The sequence below is a fragment of the Mesoplodon mirus genome (assembly GCF_964341445.2).
Source record: "Mesoplodon mirus genome assembly, chromosome: 9".
Taxonomy (NCBI): Eukaryota; Metazoa; Chordata; class Mammalia; order Artiodactyla; family Ziphiidae; genus Mesoplodon; species Mesoplodon mirus.
In genome coordinates this window covers 22958479-22980689 of record NC_138985.1, presented here as the reverse complement: position 1 = coordinate 22980689, position 22211 = coordinate 22958479, and the positions used below count along the sequence as shown (strand labels likewise).

At 39.5% G+C, this 22211-nt stretch overlaps 1 protein-coding gene across 1 annotated transcript in view; it reads left to right on the top strand.

Moving 5' to 3' along the window:
- Positions 1 to 21997, top strand: part of LAMB4 (laminin subunit beta 4) — a gene marked incomplete at both ends in the record, with an annotated part of 124618 nt that extends 102621 nt beyond the window's left edge. Inside the window, 9 exon segments of the mRNA XM_082632987.1 lie at positions 2955 to 3099; positions 7076 to 7120; positions 7123 to 7282; positions 9992 to 10094; positions 10098 to 10139; positions 12935 to 13108; positions 14398 to 14552; positions 21850 to 21910; positions 21914 to 21997. Coding sequence (XP_082489113.1) covers positions 2955 to 3099; positions 7076 to 7120; positions 7123 to 7282; positions 9992 to 10094; positions 10098 to 10139; positions 12935 to 13108; positions 14398 to 14552; positions 21850 to 21910; positions 21914 to 21997 — 969 coding nt within the window.
- Positions 21998 to 22211: the final 214 nt, after the last annotated feature.

Below are 22211 nucleotides of genomic sequence, written 5' to 3'. Positions count from 1 at the left end.
TGAAATTTTTAAAATTTCCGTTTAACTTCTAAGTGAAAGGGTAGATTCTAGATGTTAGGTGTTCTTGTGCCTGACAATATAGAATAAAAATATAGTTGCGGATATGAATGGTGATTTAGAAGTAGTTGTGAATATTGACATATTTTCTCATATATATTACATATATACATATATACATATAATATGTGTGTGTATAGTGTGTATGTGTGTATATGGTGAGAAAGAAGAGAAAAATCTCAAAGTATATGTTTGTAGGACATATATAGACTTGTGTGGATATGTTTCCTTTATAGCAAACACTGCATAGAAATGTGTAAACTCCTAGCCTTGAAGGTTTAAAACTATAGAGCTCTCAAAGTAAAGAATATTTTTCATAAATTCAAGGGTATGTTTGAAATTCTACTAAATAGACAAACTTTGATGTTAGAATTTAATATTAGAAAATATTTTAATGGGAATATACTCTTAATGCCTTGAACTCTTTCCTGTGTTGATAGACATGATAAAGTTGTTTTAATATTTAAGTACCTGATAATGGAGTCTCTAATAATTTTAAATGGTTTCATTTACTTTTCTGGTCATATTAATAAATGGGTATAATTTTTAATTACCTATCTTTCTTTAGGGTTTTTTGGTGAATACATTATATTTATCTGGAAAGGATGAATATAATTTTAGGTGTTTTGTGAATACATTGTGTTCAACTTAAAAACAAGATGATGATGTGCTCCCTAGTTTGCTTTTTTTGGTTTTTTTTGGACAGTATACATAGAGCCTTTGATGAAGAAGAAAAAGCTCCAAAAGAGCTGAAATTTTTACCAATATAAGGTAGATATTGTATCAGTTAGCATTGTTGTTTGCAAGCAACATAAACCAACCCCTCACCAAAATGGAAGACATCTGGGTCTCAGAAGTGAGAGGAGCATAGAGAGCCAGCCTTGGGAATGGGGTGAGAACCACAGCGATGAGACACACTCCTGCGCATGCGCACATGCAGAGCGCCAGTTTGCTCCGTGAGCCTCGCCTCCGTGCATCCGAACCCCGGCTGGTCCTCCGTGCTTGCTCCACAGGCTCCGGATCCAAGTTCCAGAACAAGTCTCTGATAAAGTTAGAGAACATCCCCACACATCCTAAATGTTGAAAATTTTTATTTATATAGTCATTCTATATTGCCACCTAGTTTTTCACTTGTATGTTATTCTTCATTGCTTTAACAAATATTCATTGAGTACCCACTGCATGCTAGACATTTATCTAGATGCTGGGAATACAGCAGTGAACAAACGCAAATCCTGGTCTTGCATCCCTGTGGTTGAAACAATCCTTAATAGTTTAACGTAATTTTAAACTACTGTATTGCCCCTTCTCAAAAACCAGAAATCTCACACCATTTAAATAAGCCTCGTGTTAAGCTATTACTTTTAAAAGATAACACCTGAAGTGTATAATAGCAGAATCTAGCTTAATCAGCACATAAATGGAGAACTGGAAAAGGATGGGGGTTGTCATGTTGATAAAATGATGTGCTATTTTCCTCTTGATTAGAAGGGGGAAACATGCCAGAAGAGATTACGAGAGAATTCTCAGGAGACGTGACAGAGGATGGATTGCAGAGAGATGTTTTAAGAGTGAAGTAATTTAGCAATCTCTTTCTTTCTGAATATGGCATCGACTAATCTACACTGAGATTTCATGTGTATAATTTGGTGCTTCCTGTCCAGAGTATTTATTTCTGGAATTCTCATCTTCTATGCTTCTCCATTTTATTTTTTTATTGAAATATAATTGACATAGAACATTGTATTAGTTTTAGGTATACAACATAGTGATTTGATATATGTATATATTGCAAAATGATTAGCATAATAAATTTAGTTAACATCCATCACCACACATAGTTACATTTTGTTTCTTGTGATGAGAAGTTTTAAGATCTTACTTAGCAACTGTTATCCATTTTAAAGATTAAAAAGTTCTAGAGAATTAAGGAACCACTCCAAAAAATTAAATTACATATTTTTAATCATGTAAATATTTCTTTTTGTTTCATCATTTGCCAATGACTACCATTAAATCCTTTTCCACAAAATCTGTGTGACTTAAATTAAGCTGGCTATTTTTGTGGGGAAATAAAGTGAGATTTTCTTTCTTCCTTAACTATGTTTGATCCTAATTAGCCTTGCTTCTGTCACAGTTAATTTATTAAATACAGCTCAACTTGCAGATGATATTGTCCTATTTCTCTTTGTTTTTTATCTTTCTCTCATTTGTTGGAATCCCAAGAAAAAGTCCGTGACCTTTCTCAAAGCACACAGTTAAGAATTTGCACTTCTAGGTTGTAAACATTTTCGTTCTATCATTCCTCCACCAAGTGTACACAGTATCTGGAATTTATCTTTGTAGCCTGCTCTGATTTCAAACTCGTTTATTAAAAGGAAGAATGCTTTCTTTTTACTCTCAAAGAAAGTACCTTATCTGAATCTGAAGAATGTTTAAAAGAGTAAGTATTTTAACTTATATTAAACTTATTTTTTAAACTTAATATTTTAACTTATATTAAAGAAAATGTTCTCAAGTTACTAAACATAATGATCACTGTAATTTCTGTGACATTTGTTGATATGATAGAATGCTAACATCTCATTAAAACAGAATTTGTGTTTTCGATTTGTATCAGGAAAAGTTATTAGTCCTACACCAATAATTGTTTTCAAATAACAATTTTGATCCCTAATAATGTTTTAAGAGATGAGTTCACATTATTAAGAAAACATGGTAATGAAAACAGATAATATCACCTTTTAAAAGAGTCCTTTAACATGAATCTATTGTTTAATTATGTAGACTTCTGTTATATTTTTAGTGACCTCTGTTTGGTCCAGCTAAGTAAGGAAACGTCACAGAATGTGCCCAAGTGTTATGTTTGCCTCATTGTTGTTTTTTTCTTATTCCAGATCAAAAATATAAGTAAACTGGCAGAAGTCTCCCAAAACAATGCCTTACAGCTAAGTGAGAAACTGAGGAATATGAAAAACCAAAGTGAATCTGAAGAAGAAAAAATGAATCTTTCAATCAAGAAACTGAAAATGTTCTTGTTAGGTAATTTTTTTTTTTAAACATTAGGACTAGTTTCTGTCCCTCCCCAACTCTTCCTCCTCTTCTCTCTCCCCATCCTCCTCCTTTTTCTTCCTTTTATAATGTATACTCAAACATCACAACCAACTCCAAATTACGTTAACTGGAAATGACATGGCTAAATCAGAAACATGATATACTCCTTGATTTTAAATTTCTTCATGGAAACAATTCCAAAATATTAACTCTGTATCAAAAAAATATGGCTCTCTGTATAAGATTAGTTTAGTAATAAATCCTAGAATTTAGTTAGAATTCCAAAGAAGTGAACTTGGTGTTTAAAGTTATTTTTTTTTAAACAAGGAAAATCTAACATGAAGACTGTCAGATTCCACAACTTTCTCTGCTGACAGAGTGTGTGAGATCAAGGTATGCCAGCTGTTGGTTAGTATATCAAATGCTGTAGTGAGGTGGCATCTAAAATATTGCTTATTTTAGATAACTATTATTGACTATTTTCCAAGACTCATGTTGGCTTTCTGTGACTGACCAAAGGAGGAACTATTGGATTCGTTATTATTATGAATTATTATTATAATTATGAACTTAATGTCCCTCATTGTGCCTTATTTTCAGAGAGGTTTGTTTTAAACTCCAGAGAACTATTAGTTAAAGATAAAAATCAAATAGTACAGCTGGAAATTGACGGGAAATCTCGCTCTTGGTAAATAACGTCATTTGGGTACAACACTACATGGAATTGATCTGAGGAGGCTTTCTTTCCTATAGCCATCTTCCAAATTCAATAATTTAATACTCTCCACATGAATTAATAGACAGTTGGGATGTCGGTTACAATCTTTGCAATCACTTTATTAAATCTGTTTATTTATGAGAGACCCCTGTGGCCAAGTGTTCTTTCCATCTCACTGTTTCTAGAAATTGTGTTAGCAGCTTTAGTCCTGATTTTCAAAATAAGAAAAAAATAGGGAGTAAAAATGATCAGTAAAAATGACCAAAATAGTCAGTAAAAATGATCGGGTTTAGGATCAGTCAACTGGACATTTTGTTTGTTCAAAAGCAAGTTTTCAGTGAGCGAGCGAGACGGACTGATATTAACTAGACACAGATCCAGGAACTGTGTGAGGAGCACGGTAGCTCCTTCTGCAGATACAGGTCAATTCAGACACCAAAACTAAAACGAAATCAGAACTGCCACAGCGTTCTCAGTTCCAGCAACGGTCACAGAGCCTACTCCTATACGAGTCCTAGTTCTCATTGCTACTAAATAAGTTTCTAATAAAAATGTCACTCTAAGCCTAAGGAATTAGGAAAAAAAAAAAACTGTGCTCAGATTATTACAATAAAAATTAGACTAGGCATCAAGAAAAATCCTATTCCATAAAAGGAACTTTCCTGGTCAGGGTCCAAGACTCTTGCTCACCAGGAAGCAGTGCCCTTCGCCCACCCAGTTCTTTGTTTTTCTTGGCTCTAAAGCCCAAATAAAATGATCATTACATTTATGGTGGCCGCACTATTCAGCTCTTCTTTTACCATCTTAATATTTTCCTTACAGTCTGAATTCCTTATTAACAGAGTTATGTGTCACTTCTCCTGAAAGTGAATTTATAATCACTTGAATATGAATTTTTAATCTCATAATAAATGCCAAGAAATGTTTCATGACTGAATACAGGGTTAAATTCAACTCATTTTTTATTAGAACTTTTTTTTTTTTTTTTTTTTTTTTTTTGCGGTATGCGGGCCTCTCCCATTGCAGAGCACAGGCTCCGGACGCGCAGGCTCAGCAGCCATGGCTCACGGGCCCAGCCGCTCTGCGGCATGTGGGATCTTCCCGGACCGGGGCACGAACCCGTGTCCCCTGCATCGGCAGGCGGACTCTCAACCACTGCGCCACCAGGAAAGCCCATGAACTTTTTTTTTTTTAAACAAAAGTTACTGTTTCTAGGAAGAGCCAACTCCATGATTTTGTTTAAAATACAGTTTTAATTTATTCATGAAAAATTCTCGTCACATTTTTTTCAAAAACATTATAGGAAGTAAAATATTCCTTTTGGGACTTCCCTGGCGGTCCAGTGGTTAGGACTCTGAGCTTTCACTGCCAGGGCCTGGGTTCAATCCCTGGTCGGGGAACTAAGATCCCACAAGTCACAGGGTGTGGCCAAAAAAAAAAGGAAGTTAAATATCCCTTTTATATTAAACAAGAGTAGCTAAGGCAAAAATGAGTACAAAGATGTACACTAGGGTCATGTCACTCAAATACTAAAAGCTATCCAGGGCTCCCACTGTCTTTTTTTTTTTTTTTAGTATTTATTTACTTATTTATTTAGCTGTGCCGGGTTTTAGTTGCGGCACGCATGAGGGATCTAATTTCCTGATCAGGGATCGAACCCCGGCCTCTTGCATTGGGAGCGCAGTCTTAACCACTGGACCACCAGGGAAGTCCCCGCATTGTCTCTTGAATGAAGTCCAGTTTCCTTAGCCTCACATTTAGGGGCATGTGTGATCTGCTCCCAGCCTTCCTGAACTTCCACTCCTTTTTTTTTTTTTTTTAACTTTTTTAGACACTTTTTTGCTTTTTTAGTTACTTTTTTAGACCCCCCCCCGCCCCCCACTGGCCAGCCAGGAGTGATCCATGCACTGTTACCTGTTCCACCCTGAGCTTTGGCCTCGGCGGAGAATGCCCTTACCCCTCTTCTCACTGCACGTCTCCACAAATGTAATCTGTGCGGGCCTCCAAGACCGGGTTTAAATGCAGTCTTGAAGTTCTTCCTGAACTTTTTTCTCCTGCCTCTGAGCCCCACATCATTTGGGGTTATGTTTATCACTTCTGTTCTTAAGGGATCAGTAATCATCTAAAATGACTTATAATTCCCCACTTGGTGGTGAACCCCTTGGGGATCAGATCTGTGTCTGATTCATCTCTAACTTCCCCCGTGGCACTCAGCATCTGTGCCTCGATAAGGAGCCAGAGAGAGACAAAGAGCTATTACCCCACATACCGAGAGTCCATCTTACGTACTTTAGTTCTCAAAGGGGGCCAATTTTATTCTTCTGAAAAGCAGGACATAGATGTATTTAAAGGTTTCTTTTTTTTCCCCCACCCCAGGCTGCACTTGGCGGCACGCGGGCTCCTAGTTCCCCAATCAGAGATTGAACCCATGACCCCTGCCGTGGAAGCACAGAGTGCCAACCACTGGACCACCAGGGAGTTCCCTAAAAGTTTCTTTATAATACGTTAATCGTACTGTAAATTACTCTGTTTTGTTGCATCCCCTTCTCAAAATAGGCCCTTGAGAAGTAGCATCAGTTATAATTACCCAATTATGCTGGTGAGCAAAAATTGTGAGCCTTTTTAATGTCATGGATTAGAGTGGAGTTTTGTTGAGTCCAAACCCAGTGCTTCCCCATTGTCTCATTCATGGTATTTGAATCTCTTTTTTTAAATTGAAGTGTAGTTGATTTATAATGTTGTTAATTTCTGCTGTATAGCAAAGTGATTCAGTTATACATATGTACATTCTTTTTTATATTCTTTTCCATTATGGTTTATCACAGGGTATTGAAGATAGTTCCCTGTGCTATACAGTAGGACCTTGTTGTTTATCCATCCTATATATAATAGTTGGCCATTGTGTTTGAATCTTAATGACATCTAAACATTTTAATGGCTTTTGAATCTGTACTTATCATAAGCAATTCTTGTGAGGACATTTTGTAGAACACGCAGTATCCCAAATCTGTCATTTTTCATTTTCCCAACAAGCATTGAATGAATTCAGCTTTACATGAGCAGCACTTCTTTCAGAGAGAAGGGAAAATTGAGGATGAAGAAGCATCTGTGAGACATATACAATAATCCCTGTATTCTAGGGGACACATAATCAAATGCAAATTAACTTAGAATTCGTTGTGGTGATATTTACAAGGTAGAATGATAAGGAGACACAATTACCTAAAATCCATCTTCTTATTTAAGAGGATAACGTGCCTCCAGAGGACATAGAGAGGGTTGCAAATCGTGTACTGACATCCACCTACCAGTAACATCGCAAAATCTGACCCATGAATTTGACAAAATACGGAAACTTATGCAACTCTGTGAGGACTACAGGACAGAGGAGAACAGGCTAAATAAAGCAGCAGATGGAGCCCGAAAGATTTTGGTGAAGACAAAAGCACCTGAGTAAGTACAGTATTAATATTCTCCTCCTTCTCTAACAGGCCATCTGCCAAAAGGCCATCTGAAAAATATTTGCCTAAGGAGCTATAACGTTCAAATGAAATTACCCTCTGATAGTTCATTGCCCAAAATGAGGGCTAAGCTGTCTGTGGAGGTGCCCCAGAAAGCTGGGAAACTGGGAGGCATTGTACAGAAATGCTTGTTTCCCATTTTCCTTAGTCTCTGAATGCCCTTCCAATGTCTGTTACCTCCGTATACCAATACACACCAATAAATGCCATGTATTAATTATATGCCAATATCTTAACAAGTGCTGAGACTGTGTATTCTTCCTTTCTTGCATACCTATTTATTTTTTTAAAAATCTTTATTGGAGTATCATTGCTTTACAATGGTGTGTTAGTTTCTGCTGTATTACAAAGTGAATCAGCTATACATATATATATATATCCCCATACCTCCTCCCTCTTGTGTCTCCCTCCCACCCCTCTAGGTGGTCACAAAGCACCGAGCTGATCTCCCTGTGTTATGCGGCTGCTTCCCACTAACTAGCTATTTTACATTTGGTAGTGTATACATGTCCATGCCACTCTCTCACTTCATCCCAGCTTACCCTTCCCCCTCCCCGTGTCCTCAAGTCCATTCTCTACGTCTTGCATACCTATTTTTGTTTCTTTCTGTATTTACTACAGCATCAGTACTTTGAAAATCTAGATTAAAAAAAGTATATCACATTAAAAATATGACGGTGAGACAGAGAAGAAATGAACGCTAGTGCCCCAGGAGTAATACAGGAGTAGAATGATACATACGGTACACAAAGACAACTAACTCTTGCTTCCTTTTGCCCTTGTCGACTTAGCCAAGCAAAGAGGAAAAGCCACCTTGATGTTTTTATGATCATGGGGTGCTGTGAGTCCAGGTCATAGGGTCAGTGGATGATGGTACCATCATCAACACCCATCACCATTTTTGGACCCCCAGAAGCAGAGTTGAGACCTGAGCTGCCTTCACTGTCTCATCATCCACCTCTACAAATGAAGTGCATCAGACTCCACTGAAAGCCCAGCCCCTTCTGGTTTTAATATTTCAAACTAGGAAGATTAAGCAACTGGGCACAATCATGCAGCAATTAAAAATGATGCTGACGATGGATTTTTAGTAACATGCAGAGATTCTTACAGTGTAATGTTAATGCTTGTAAAAAGAAGATAACAGATTATACGTGGAAGAGGATCTCAATCATGAAAAGAAAAAAACTGGTAGGACAAAAATGCTAGAATGTGCCAATATCTTAACAGGTGGTAGGATAACTGGTAAAATTTCCCTCCCTGATATTTTTTTCTTCTTTCCTCTTTTATTGGGGTACTTTCTAAATGTACTATAATGAGCAGTACATTGAAAATCTAAAGAAAAAATTAATTCAGTAAAAAGATATGGGGGAGGGGGGACTTATGAGAAGAAAAGCCTCCAGAACCCTCACTGTAATTGTAGAGAAAAAAAAGTATAGAAAGGGAGAGCAATATACTGTATGATTCCAACTATAGGACATTCTGGAAAAAGCAAAACTATGGAGACAGTAAAAAAAGATCAGTGGTTGCAGGGGTTGAGGGGAGGCATGAATAGGCAAGCACAGGAATTTTAGGACAGTGGAAATACTCAGTTTGATACTATAATGATAAATACATGTCATTATACGTTTGTCCAGACCCAAGAGTGAGCCCTAATGTAAACTGTGGACTTTGGGTGTTTACGATGTGTCAGTATAGGTTCATCATTTGTAACAAATGGACCCTCTGGTGCAGGATGTTGCTAATTGGGCAGGTTATGCATGTGTGAGGGCAGGGAGTATGTGGGAAATCCCTGTACCTTCCTCTCAATCGTGCTGTGAACTTAAACTGCTCTTAAAAAAAAAAAAGTTGTGTGTTTTGGGTTTTTTTCTGTTCAACGGAGAGAAAGATTATCACTGGAAGGAGAGGCTGGGTTGGATGGGGAAGGGGTTGTTTCGCCATTTAGCTATTTTTGCTCTCACACAAGCATTTCTAATGGTGCCTCTGCTAAGATCTATTTCCCTGATTTTGTACCTTCTTGAAAAGGTGCTTCTGAGCCCACAGATCTAAGTATCTGGTGAATGTTGACTTGAGGTGTGCTCACTTCTGTAAAAATAGACTATCACCTGGAAAGCTTGTGATGGTAACCTCTGACTGGGCCCCTGGGCAGCTGGAATGTCAGCGAAGCTTAAATAAACCTGAATAAACACAGCCTGAAAACGCAGGGCCTTTCGTTCTCTTTTGCTCCCTCTGGAGCCTCTTGACTACCCCGCCCCCTACTCCAATCAGGATTTCAAGAGCGTTACTTAAGTTTGAGAAATCAGAGAACTGGAATTGGCCGAAGATAGTTTTCTTTTGTTCCAAGCTTGGCAGTTTTATCCCCCAAACCTCTCTGCTTATGACAAGTTAAGAAGAAACGAGACCTGTATCCTTGATTTCCATATCTGGCAAAATCTGTATCTTTGCATGCATATGTATGTGCTTTTACTGGCATCTAAATGTACCTATGTCTCAAAAGGAAGACTTCAGCACTTTGCCTTGCTTAAGAGTGATTTCAATTAACTTTATGAATAATTCAGTAAAGTTTTTGTTGAGTCAAATGAACTCTCAAGGTGAAATAAATGAATAATTGTCTATCTAATTTGATATGTTAATATCTTAGAAAAGCAGCAAATGTTCTCTTAAACCTCGACAAAATGTTGAATAAGTTGCAACAAGTTCAAATCACTCAAGTACGGGCAAATTCTACCATCACACAGCTTGGCTAAGTTATCTGCCCAGATAACAAAATAAAAAAGAACGCACTGCAGATATTTCTCTATCTTCCTTGAAACTAACCTGAAATAGACTTTGAGTGTGAAGACAGCACAGTTTTTATATCTCATCTTACCTGTCTGATGGAATTATTATGATGATAAATAAGATTATGATAGTATTATGCATTTAATTAACGTTCTACAGAGTTATCCCGGCATTATTTCATCTCATTGTTGACCAAGCCTGGGGGACAAAGCAGGTGTTACCATCAGCTTGTAGATGAAGAAGCTATGACTCATGGAGGTTAAGTCACTTACCTAATGTCTCACAGCTAATTAATGGTAGATGTGAGGCCAGTATTTATCCCTTCTGATACCAGGGAAAGTAACAGACTTCTGAAAGCTCACCAACTAAAGAAATTAAGTTAATTGTTGCCAGATTTTTATAACAAAATATGCATGAAATCTCATCAGCGTATCCTAAGACTGAAAGACTATCTTACCTGAAAGAAAGGGTTCCATCCACTGATTGGCAGGAATAAAGCCACGGTTTAACCCAGGGGATGGATCCAGAAGAGGAAGCCTGGCAGCTGGAGGACAGAACAGCACCTAGACTGAGAGTCTGTGACGTATCTCTCTCCAGCACATCCTCTTCCCAGCAGATTGCAAGCTTCTCAGTCTCTGTTCTTCCTCGGAGTCTTAGATATCTAAGTACATGCATCCTGAAAAGAAAAGCAGAAAGCACCAGCACAGGAAGTTATGCACCTGGAAATAAAAAGCTTAGATATGAAGAGGTTGCATATATACAGGAGGAAAAAATAAAGACGGTCTCCATGTTTTCCCCTTCTAGGCATCTACTCTAGAACAGGGGTTGGCAAAATACAGCCCAAGGGCCACAGGGACCCACCAACTGTTGCATCCAAAGTCACACCGTTTTATTGGAATTCAGCCACATATTGTCTATGGATGCTTTTGCACTACAGTGGCACAGAGTTGAATAGTTGCAACAGAGATTTTATGGACCACAAAGTGTAAAATATTTACTAGCAGGCCCTTTACAGAAAAAGCTTCAAGATTCCTGCTCTAGAAAAACTCCCACCTATGCCCGAGGGTCTAGGAAGGGGCTTCGATTTCTAACAGCATCGTGGACCAATATATCAAGGAGCCATCTAGTAGAAAAAAACCTGAAAATGTTAGATATTTTAACAATTTTTTAAATGAATAGCTGAATTGGTAAAAAATGGAGGAAATCTTCAAAGGCCAATAATGACCGGAAAACATGATCCAGACAGATAATCAAGCATGAACCTGATGGCAGGCAGAGGGCAGCTGTCAATCCCTGGCGTATTAAAGCTGTCGGTTTCCCTGGCTGCCATGAGTAATAGAAAATGAAGCCCATGCAAGGAGGGGATGAGACCCCTGCATAGAGAGGAGACCCCAAAAGGCAAACCCTCAAGGAAATGTTAAACTATTTCAGAGAGAGGAAGAGGGAGTAAAGATATTAGCCTGTGCATGGAGGGGGAGAGCCTTCACTAAGAATGATTAACAAGCTGGCTCTCAGGTGAGATGGGGCCAGAATTCACACGACCTGGGTGGCCCTGGCAAACCAAGCTAAAAATGTCATTTAAAGTGGTCCTGGGTTGTCAGGGCCCTCAGATGCCTGACAGAGGCAATAAGAAATCCTTTCCAAAGGAATGTACCTTAAAACCAAGCCTCAAAGGATTCCCTTAAAACACACAATAAAGAAACAAATTGCCTTAAGCGAGAGTCCATCAGTAACAGTAAACAGAGTCAGAATGCAGGAGACTTTGGATATTACCATTATTGGATATCCAGAACAAAATAAGAATGTTTATGACGCTTAAGAAAAATCAAAGAAGGCATGAAAGTTTGACCAAAGAACAAGAGACAAGAGATAACAAATGACCTGTCAGACTTCTAGATGTGACAAGTATGGTCGCCGAAATAAGAAACAAGTATAAGGTGTTCATTATTGTTTATAAGGGAGAAAAAAATTAGAAGCCACCTGCATCCATCGGAAAATAGAAAAATAAATTTTTGTATATTCAAACAATGGAACACTTTAAATTGGTAAAAGTGAATAAAGAATTAAAAAAATAAAGAATAAAAAAAAAGTTATGCAGATTAACTTAGGTGACCTGTACCAGAATAATTTTGAATTTAAAAATTCAAGCTGCAGAAATACACAGGATGATGTATTTGCATAAAGTTTAAAAGTAGAAAATACTGTATATTGTTAGAAATACCAAATAAGATAGAGTTAAAAGCATGTAGAAGTATATGGAATGAGAAATATTAGATTCAGAGTAGCAGTGACCTTTGGGGGGGAGGGGGTGATGATGGTGGTACACCCAGGGTCTTGGCTCACTGGCAATACTTATTCTTAAGCCAGCTGGTGGGTACACAGATACGTGCCACATCTCCTGGAACCTCTTGTCTGTCTGAAATTTTTTTTTTTTTTTTTTTTTTTTGCGGTACGTGGGCCTCTCACTGCTGTGGCCTCTCCCATTGCGGAGCACAGGCTCCGGATGTGCAGGCTCAGCGGCCATGGCTCACGGGCCCAGCCGCTCCGCGGCATGTGGGATCCTCCCGGACCGGGGCACGAACCCATGTCCCCTGCATCGGCAGGCAGACTCTCAACCACTGCGCCACCAGGGAAGCCCCTGAAATATTTTTTTATAACATTTTTGTAAGGAACAGGAAAAGCAAAGGAATGATTTCCTTTCCCTTTACACCTAGCTTGTTTTCAGAGGGCTCATTACATCATGTATTTTCTTGTTTGTTACATAAAGAGACTTTCTCCTTTCTGGTCTTTCAATCAACAACAGGCTGAAAATCAGGCCCGGGAGACTGAGAATGAGCTGGACTTAGCAAAGCAACAGTCAGCGCTGGAGGGTGGACTTGCCTGGCTGCAGACCAAGTTGCAAAGGAATCGAGACGAGGCCGTCCATGTGGGAGCTCAGGCTGAATCGGCCCGGCGCCAGGCTGGGGGCCTTGAGGAGGTCATTGGTCCTACCCCTGCCCCTAAGAGCAGACAACAGTGCTTCTTTGAAGGATAATCCCTTCACCCCAGATTTTTGTGCCATTTGTCAGCATTTCCTTTAGTGCTGGTCCATGCTCAGCAGTGCATATTTGTAGGGACCCCACTGGGCGTGGAGATGCTTCTGTAAATGGAATGCTGTCTCCAAAGAAGACAGGTTTTTGGCCAGATTATGTTAGAGTGTTTAGCCCCATCTACTCATCCCGTATTACTAGTGACATCTTAGTCAAATTTTTCCTAAACTTCCAACCATTCACAGTTTATGTCATGGGTCTATACTGTATGTATTCAGATCTGCCCACCTATACAATACAATCTGATTGATCCCTTTACTCTAACTAAATCACAAAACAAAGAAGTGAAAGTCATCTGCCAAAGAGAATAGATCAAGTTACAAAAATCAGAGTGAGTTCATGAAACAGTTGTGGAAAATGGCCTGTTCATTTCGGTTGCTGAAAGAAGCTGTCACCTCATTTTCTTAGCAGGAAATCTTTGGTTGGTCACATTAATACAGCAGCTTAAGCAAAAGAAAGAGGTTGACGTGTTCTTGTAATTGGTGTATTCTCTTGCTCTTCATTCCTAGTGTGATGGGTACATTTTCCACTGACTCGGGAGTTGAGGGTGTTTTCTATGGAACAGAGGTTGAGAAAGGTGATTCCTGCCCACCCTCATTCCTTGGCCTGAAGGTTATTCATCTATGTAACGTTCCAGGTTGTCAGCCACTCAGGCTGACCCTGAAGATTTCCCTTCTAAATGCGAGGAGGCCTTCATACCCTCCTGCCTCCCTGCCTTCCTCATTCCCCCTTCACCTTTGTGCCAACCAAATACTGTGTCCTTGCTGCTTCTGAACCTTCCCCACTCTCTCTGACCTTCACCTTGCACTTGCAGCTGTTGGACCCACCTGAACCGAACGTTTGTCAGGGGCAGAACTGGCTCAGTTCTGTCCCCTGTTATCTCTGACCTTAACATAGTTCAGGACAGGTCGTCGCCTTAACATGAAAAAATGCTTGATATTTTGTAACAGAAACATTTTATTTGTGACTAGCTAAAGCTGAGCATTTTTTCAACCTGAAAATAAAGACCCAAGCCATGCAAATAAAAGCCCTGTCGGAAATATCAGAGTGACTCAAGCATCCCTAACTGGATGATGGTTGCCACTTATCCCTTTCATGAACATTATCAGGCAAACATCACGCACGTGTGCATGCTTTATAAATATTTTCTGATGATGGGAGTGTTGCTTTGTTACAGGAGCTTGCTGAGCTACAATGTCAACATGCTATTCTTCAGCCTAAGACAAGCGCGCCAGGACTGACGAAGGAGACCTTAGGGAAAGTGAACCAGCTAAGAGATGCAACAGTCAAACTGGCCGCAGATACAGAGGACAAGATAAGAAGAATAAACAGGTATCTATTCTTTAGATGTTCCCAGCTTTATTGAGGTATAATTGACACATAGAATTGTATGTATTTAAAGTGTACCCCGTGATGATTTGATGGACGTGTACATTGTGAAATGACTACCACAGTTAACACGTCCACCACCTCACATGTTTACTTTTTGTGTGTATGTGGTGAGAATGCTTCACATCTACCCACATATACAATACAATCTGATTGATCCCCAGAACCCATTCATCTTATAACTGGAAGTTTGTACTCTTTGGCCAACATCTCCCCCCATGTCCCCATCCCCCAACCCCTGGCAGCCACCATTCTACTCATTCTATGAGTTCAACTTTTTTTTTTTTAGATTCCATATATAAGTGATATCATACAGATTTGTCTTTCTCTGTCTGGCTTATTTTCATTTAGCGTAATGTCCTCTAGGTTCGTTCATGTTGTTGCAAATGACAGGATTTCCTTGTTTATAATGATGAATTATATTTATGCATATATGTGTATGTATCTGATGTGTGTATATATGCCTCTCACATTTTCCTTATCCAGTCATCCATGGACAGACGCTCAGGTTGTTTCCATATCTTGGCTATTGTGAATAGTGCTGCAGTGAACACAGGAGTACAGATATCTCTTTGAGATACAGATGTGGTTTTCTCAGATATGTACACAAATCCGGGATTCCTGGACCGTGTCATAGTTCTCTCTATCCTTTTACCCACTCCCCCAGTTTGACAATAACATCATAATACTCCACCTTTCTGGTAGAACATATACCAATTTCAATTTATCATTGACACAGTTTAACCACTTCTGAGTCCACCGAGGAGAGGGAAGTAGGAGCTGGGTTTGTGACTGTAACGGAATATGCCTCGTGCCTGATTTTATGTCAACAAGTATTAATGAGCTCTGTCTGCATTAATTGGAACACACTGAGATTGCCTATGGTCACTTTGAAATGCCCTTGTCCTAACTTGGTACTTTTCAACCAGGGGTGATTTTATCCCCTCCCCTGGGGATAAAAACGTCTGAATACATTTCTGCTTGTCACAACTAAGTGGTGCAACTAACATTCTAGTGGACGGAGGCCAGGGATGTTGCTAAATGTCCTGTAATGCACAGGACATCCCCCTGATAATGAACAATTATTCTGCCCAAAGTATTAATAGCGCCGAGGTTGGGAAACCCTGTCCTAAGCTGTGGTGCTCATTTTCTCCTCTCCTGCAAGTTACTTTTTTGGAGTTATGATCTAGACTCTAGGGTGCTAAGTCATTTATCATGGGTCTGTAGGTAGCAATCCAGAAGGAAACATACTCTGAAAAAAAATGGAAATTTTGATGCACAAAATGTGTAGCAAACATAGAACACATACAATCAGAAAGGTAATCAGAGTGTTTTTTCCACGGCTGATATTCATGATTGTTCTGGGCAATCATCATGTCCTGAACCACCTCTAAATCACCCAGAAATATCGAATGATAAGTGGTCTAGTTTTACTTCTGGTTGTATTTATTGTCTCCCACAACTTTAAAATTAACCATATTAATTTCAAATATAAGTAACTCTCAAAATACTAAAATAACCCAGGGACTTCCCTGGCAGTCCAGTGGTTAAGACTCTGTGCTCCCAATGCAGAGGGCACAGGTTTGATCCCTGGTAGGGGAACTAAGATCCCACATGCCGCAGGACGGGGCCAAAAAAAAAACAAAAAAAAAACCAACTCTCACTTACAAATGCTACTTTATTATAAAATAAGTCGTTGGCCCTACAACTATTTATATCATTGTTATGAAATGAAAAAAATGGAAATGCAACATTAGTGTGGGCCAAAGTCAGGAAAAATATATACCAAAGTGTTACCATTAGATATCTCTGGGGGCAGGGAGGGTGAGGAGGAAAACACTACTTCTTACATTTACAGAATTGTTGTAAAAAGTAGTGAGTTTTTTTCACTTTCAGTATTTTCTTAATACTTTTAAAGAGGAAATACTAGGAAAGATTCAAAAAGACAAATGTTGTTTTTACCTTTCACTCCATAGGCGATACCATGAAAAATCAGTTTCTATTATTCCCAGACCTTGGTCCTTCCTGTGAGAACAAAAACACCGGGAAGACCTTTTCTGTCTTATATTTTATGTCAGGGTCTACATTGTTTCCACTTTTCCCCATAGACTAAAACTTTCACAGTTCTTAAAGTTAGGTTGGAAGAGAAGTTTGAGTCAGGCGACTTCTCAGGTCAAAAGTAATGTGTTCTACTACTTTTTTTTTCTTCTCACTGTAAGGCTGTTTTCACAACTCAACAAGATAGGAAACCAAGACAGTGGTTTGGCCATCATCCCAACTCTGCCACTTGAGAAGAGGCTGAACCACAAGGTCTGTGCTCTCTTCCCATCGGTTAGGAAGAGATGCCCGTGGGATTCCAGAAAGGAGCCCTGACTTGACTAGATGAGGTCAAAGCGGAGAGAGTGGGGAGTGGGCCCCAGTCTGCAGCCAGGGTCCTTCCGCAGAGCTTTGTGTCAGTCAGCATCCCAGCAAGAAACGAAAAGCACACTTGGATGTAATTCTGGATTGTGTGTTTATAAGCGGAGTTGTCTCAGTTATCTATTTACTGCATCACAAACTGTTCCCCCAGTGTAATGGCTTAGAACAACAAGCGTGCACTGTGTGTGTGTGGGTTGTCCGGGTGGTGCAGGTCTCTCCTGGGCTGTTACTTAAGCAGCTGCATTGTCTGATGGGTCAGCTGGCAGGTCTGCCAGGGCCCAGGCTTGGCTGAGATGCTGGGTCTCTCTCCACAGGGTCTTTCATTACAGGCTGCTTTACAGCCTGGTGGTCACAGGGTTCCGTAAGAATGGGCAGAATGTGTGAGGCTCTTGCTTGAGGTCCAGCAACATCATTTCTTCTACTTTCGATTGGTCAAAACAACTTGCAAAGCTGGACCTGGTTTGGGGAGAGAGGGTAAATAGACTCTTATTGCTTGGTGGAAGGAACTAGGAAAAAAACAAAACAAAACACAGGAATTAAGGGAATCAACCAAGGGTGTGGAGGTCCTGGGTGACCAGCAGAGAAGCCGTTAGCATCCCTGGACCTGAATGAGCCATGGGAAGGAGGAGTGTGCGTGCTGGGAAGCAGTGCTGTGAGCACCAGGACAGAAGGGAGGAGGCCACCCTGTAGGAGCTGGACTTGAGAGACAACAGGACTGCCAGAACCCTGCTGCTCACCAAGGGTGCATTCCACTCGCTCTTCCCACCCTCTGATCACTCCTCAGAACTGGCCAGTGGCCAAGTGTGAGCGAAAGCCAGAGGTCAAGGGAGCCAGGTGATGTCATCTGTGGAGGCTGTCTTTCTTTCCAGGACACAGAGCAGGATGGGTCAGGGATCTGGTGGGGCAAATGAAAAGTACCCAGCACGATCTTGTTAACTTCCTTGGTAGAAACCCAAGGATCTATTTTTCTTTTAGTACAAATACGCTTCCAATGCTGACTCCCCTGTTCAATCCCAAATGGCCCGTATTTGAAAGTTTCTGGCGATAGAATGCTCACCACCTTCCAGAGCAGCTCCTTAGTCTTTGAACTGCTGTGACTACTAGAAAGTTCTCTATATTAAGACAAAAATCTTCCTTCATGGAGCTTTCACCTGCTGGTTTCATTCTGTGTCCTCAGGATGACCAAAAACACATTTACTCTGCTTTTCTGGCCACAAATACTTGAAAATAGCTATAGCACATGCCCTGAATCTTCTTTCTCTGTATGAAACGTAAACATAAAAGTTAATTCAGCTTTTGTTCACAAGGCAATTTCATATTTCTCCAGCAATCTAGCTTGTTCCTCTAAACACATGCTACATGCTAGTTTGACAGTTACGCCAAGCCAACTGAGTATCCAGGTGTGATATGACCAAGTGAAGTGGAACATTTACCTTCCTTCCTTTAGAAGTTCCACTTCAACCTAAGGTCAGTTTCTTTTCTAAAGGCCACTTCACACTGTTAACTATAGCTCTCTGTGCCTCTTCCATCCGCTACTATGTGGGCTCCTGGTTAGGGTTTACTATAATTCTCAGGTATTTGTTGGATGAAGAATGGATAAGTGAGTGGATGGATGCATGCATGCATTGATGGACACATGGATTTATGCATGGATGGAATCATGGATACATGCGTGGATGGATTCATAGATGGATGCATGGATGGATAAGAGTGAAAAGCATCACTTTGCTTTTACTGTTCAGGGACTTCCATATCAGCAGAGAAGAATGAAGAAATGAACATGTCTTTTTAAAAAATGTCTTCAGTCTATTTCCTGAAAGATTGGGAAGCCCTAAAGTGATGGACACTTACAGGATAGAAAGCCCAGAGATAAACCCATGCACATATGGTCGCCTTGTCTTTGATAAAGGAGGCAAGAATATACAGTGGAGAAAAGACAGCCTCTTCAATAAGTGGTGCTGGGAAAACTGGACAGCTACATGTAAAAGTATGAAATTAGAACACTCCCTAACACCATACTCAAAAATAAACTCAAAATGGATTAAAGATCTAAATGTAAGGCCAGACACTATCAAACTCTTAGAGGAAAACATAGGCAGAACACTCTATGACATAAATCACAGCAAGATCCTTTTTGACCCACCTCCTAGAGAAATGGAAATAAAGACAAAAATAAACACATGGGACCTAATGAAACTTAAAAGCTTTTGCACAGCAAAGGAAACCATAAACAAGACCAAAAGACAACCCTCAGAATGGGAGAAAATATTTGCAAATGAAGCAACTGACAAAGGATTAATCTCCAAAATTTATAAGCAGCTCATGCAGCTCAATAACTAAAAAACAATCCAATCCAAAAATGGGCAGAAGACCTAAATAGACATTTCTCCACAGAAGATATACATACTGCCAACAAACACATGAAAGAATGCTCAACATCATTAATCATTAGAGAAATGCAAATCAAAACTACAATGAGGTATCATCTCACACCAGTCAGAATGGCCATCATCAAAAAATCAAGAAACAATAACTGCCAGAGAGGGTGTGGAGAAAAGGGAACCCTCTTGCACTGTTGGTGGGAATGTAAATTGATACAGCCACTATGGAGAACAGTATGGAGGTTCCTTAAAAAACAAAAAATAGAACTACCATACGACTCAGCAATCCCACTACTGGGCATATACCTTGAGAAAACCATAATTCAAAAAGAGTCATGCACCAAAATGTTCATTGCAGCTCTATTTACAATAGCCAGGACATGGAAGCAACCTAAGTGTCCATCATCGGATGAATGGATAAAGAAGATGTGGCACATATATACATGGAATATTACTCAGCCATAAAAGGAAATGAAATTGAGATATTTGTAGTGAGGTGGATGGACCTAGAGTCTGTCCTACAGAGTGAAGTCAGTCAGAAAGAGAAAAACAAATACCGTATGCTAACACATATATATGGAATCTAAGGGGGAAAAAAAGTCATGAAGAACCTAGGGGCAAGACAGGAATAAAGACACAGACCCACTAGAGAATGGACTTGAGGATATGGGGAGGGGGAAGGGTAAGCTGGGACAAAGTGAGAGAGTGGCATGGACATATATACCCTACCAAATGTAAAATAGATAGCTAGTGGGAAGCAGCCGCATAGCACAGGGAGATCAGCTCGGTGCTTTGTGACCACCTAGAGGGGTGGGATAGGGAGGGTGGGAGGGAGGGAGATGCAAGAGGAAAGAGATATGGGAACATATGTATATGTATAACTGATTCACTTTGTTATAAAGCAGAAACTAACACACCATTGTAAAGCAAATATACTCCAATAAAGATGTTTTTAAAAAAAGTGAATATGGGAAGAACAAACCTTTGAAAATACAGCACTTCACCAAATCCAATCAAGGCTTGTCATCTGTCTTTTCATTTCCAATGAATTCTAACTAGCTTTAGACAAAAATATCAATTTGTCTGCTGATTTAGGTGAAAACCTTGAGAAATCTGCTGAAAATAAGTGCTGTATCCATTGAATCAAAACAGAAAACTAAATATGTCCTTAATTGACACATAAATCCCTGTGTTTGGTATAACATAGGTATCCAGGAGGAATCTATCAAATAGATACCATTTACTCCACTTTCTTTTTTTAATTAATTTTTATTGGAGTACAGTTGATTTACAGTGTTGTGTTAGTTTCTGCTGTACAGCAAAGTGAGTCAGTTACACATACACATATATCCATTCTTTTGTAGATTCTTTTCCCTTGTAAGTCATTACAGAGTATTGAGTAGAGTTTCCTGTGCTATACAGTAGGTCCTTATTAGTTACCTATTTTTTACCTAGTAGTGTGTGTATGGCCATCCCAATCTCCCAGTGTATCCCTCCTCCCCTTACCCCCTTGGTAACCGTAAGTTTGTTTTCTACATCTGTGACTCTATTTCTGTTTTGTAAATAAGTTCATTTGTACCATTTTTTAGTTCCACATATAAGCAATGTCGTATGTTATTTGTCTTTCTCTGACTTACTTGACTCAGCATGACAATCTCTAGGTCCATCCACGTTGCTGCAAACGGCATTATTTTGTTCTTTTTATGGCTGAATAATACTCCATTGTGTATATGTACCACATCTTCTTTATCCATTCGATGGATGTCAATTGACATTTAGGTTGCTTCCATGTCCTGGCTATTGTAAATAGTGCTGCAATGAATATTGGGGTACATGTATCTTTTCAAATTATGGTTTCCTCTGGATATATGCCTGGGAGTGGGATTGCTGGATCATATGGTAGCTCTATTTTTAATTTGTGTGGAAACACAGACGACCCCGAATAGCCAAAGCAGTCTTGAGAAAGAGAAATGGAGCTGGAGGAATCAGGCTCCCTGACTTCAGACTATACTATAAAGCTACAGTAATCAAAACAATATGGTACTGGTACAAAACCAGAAATATAGATCAGTGGAACAGGATAGAAACTCCAGAGATAAACCCACGCACCTATGGTCACCTAATCTGTGGCAAAGGAGGCAAGAATATACAGTGGAGAAAAGACAGTCTCTTCAATAAGTGGTGCTGGGAAAACTGGACAGCTACATGTAAAAGAATGAAATTAGAATATTCTCTAACAACATATACAAAAATAAACTCAAAATGGATTAAAGATCTAAATGTAAGACCGAATACTGTAAAACTCTTAGAGGAAAACATAGGCAGAACACTCTCTGACATAAATCGCAGCAGGATCTTTTTTGATCCACCTCCTAGAGTATGAAAATAAAAATAAACAAATGGGACCTAATTAAACATTTACTCCATTTTTTTCTTTAAAATTTAGAAACAAAGATCCAAGCTTTGAATCTAAGTAGACAAGAAAAAGCTGATCAGCTGAAATAGTTGGAAGATCAAGTCATTGCCATTAAAAATGAAATTATCAAGCAAGAAAATAAATATGCTACCTGCTACAGTAGGCGGAGTTAAAGTGCAAAATCACCTGTGCCTTCGTTTCTGGCTTCTCATGAGCAAACCTGAGGTGCAGTGCTGAAGTTGGGATGCACAAATGGTCAGCCTCTTCTGCCTCCATCCCCGAGCCCTCTCCTTGCCCAGTGTAGCTGGGGAGTGAAGCTTGGCCAAGGCAATGCCGCTTTATATGGAATAGAAAGGGAGTAGTAAAGGGATCATCTCTGGTTTCGGA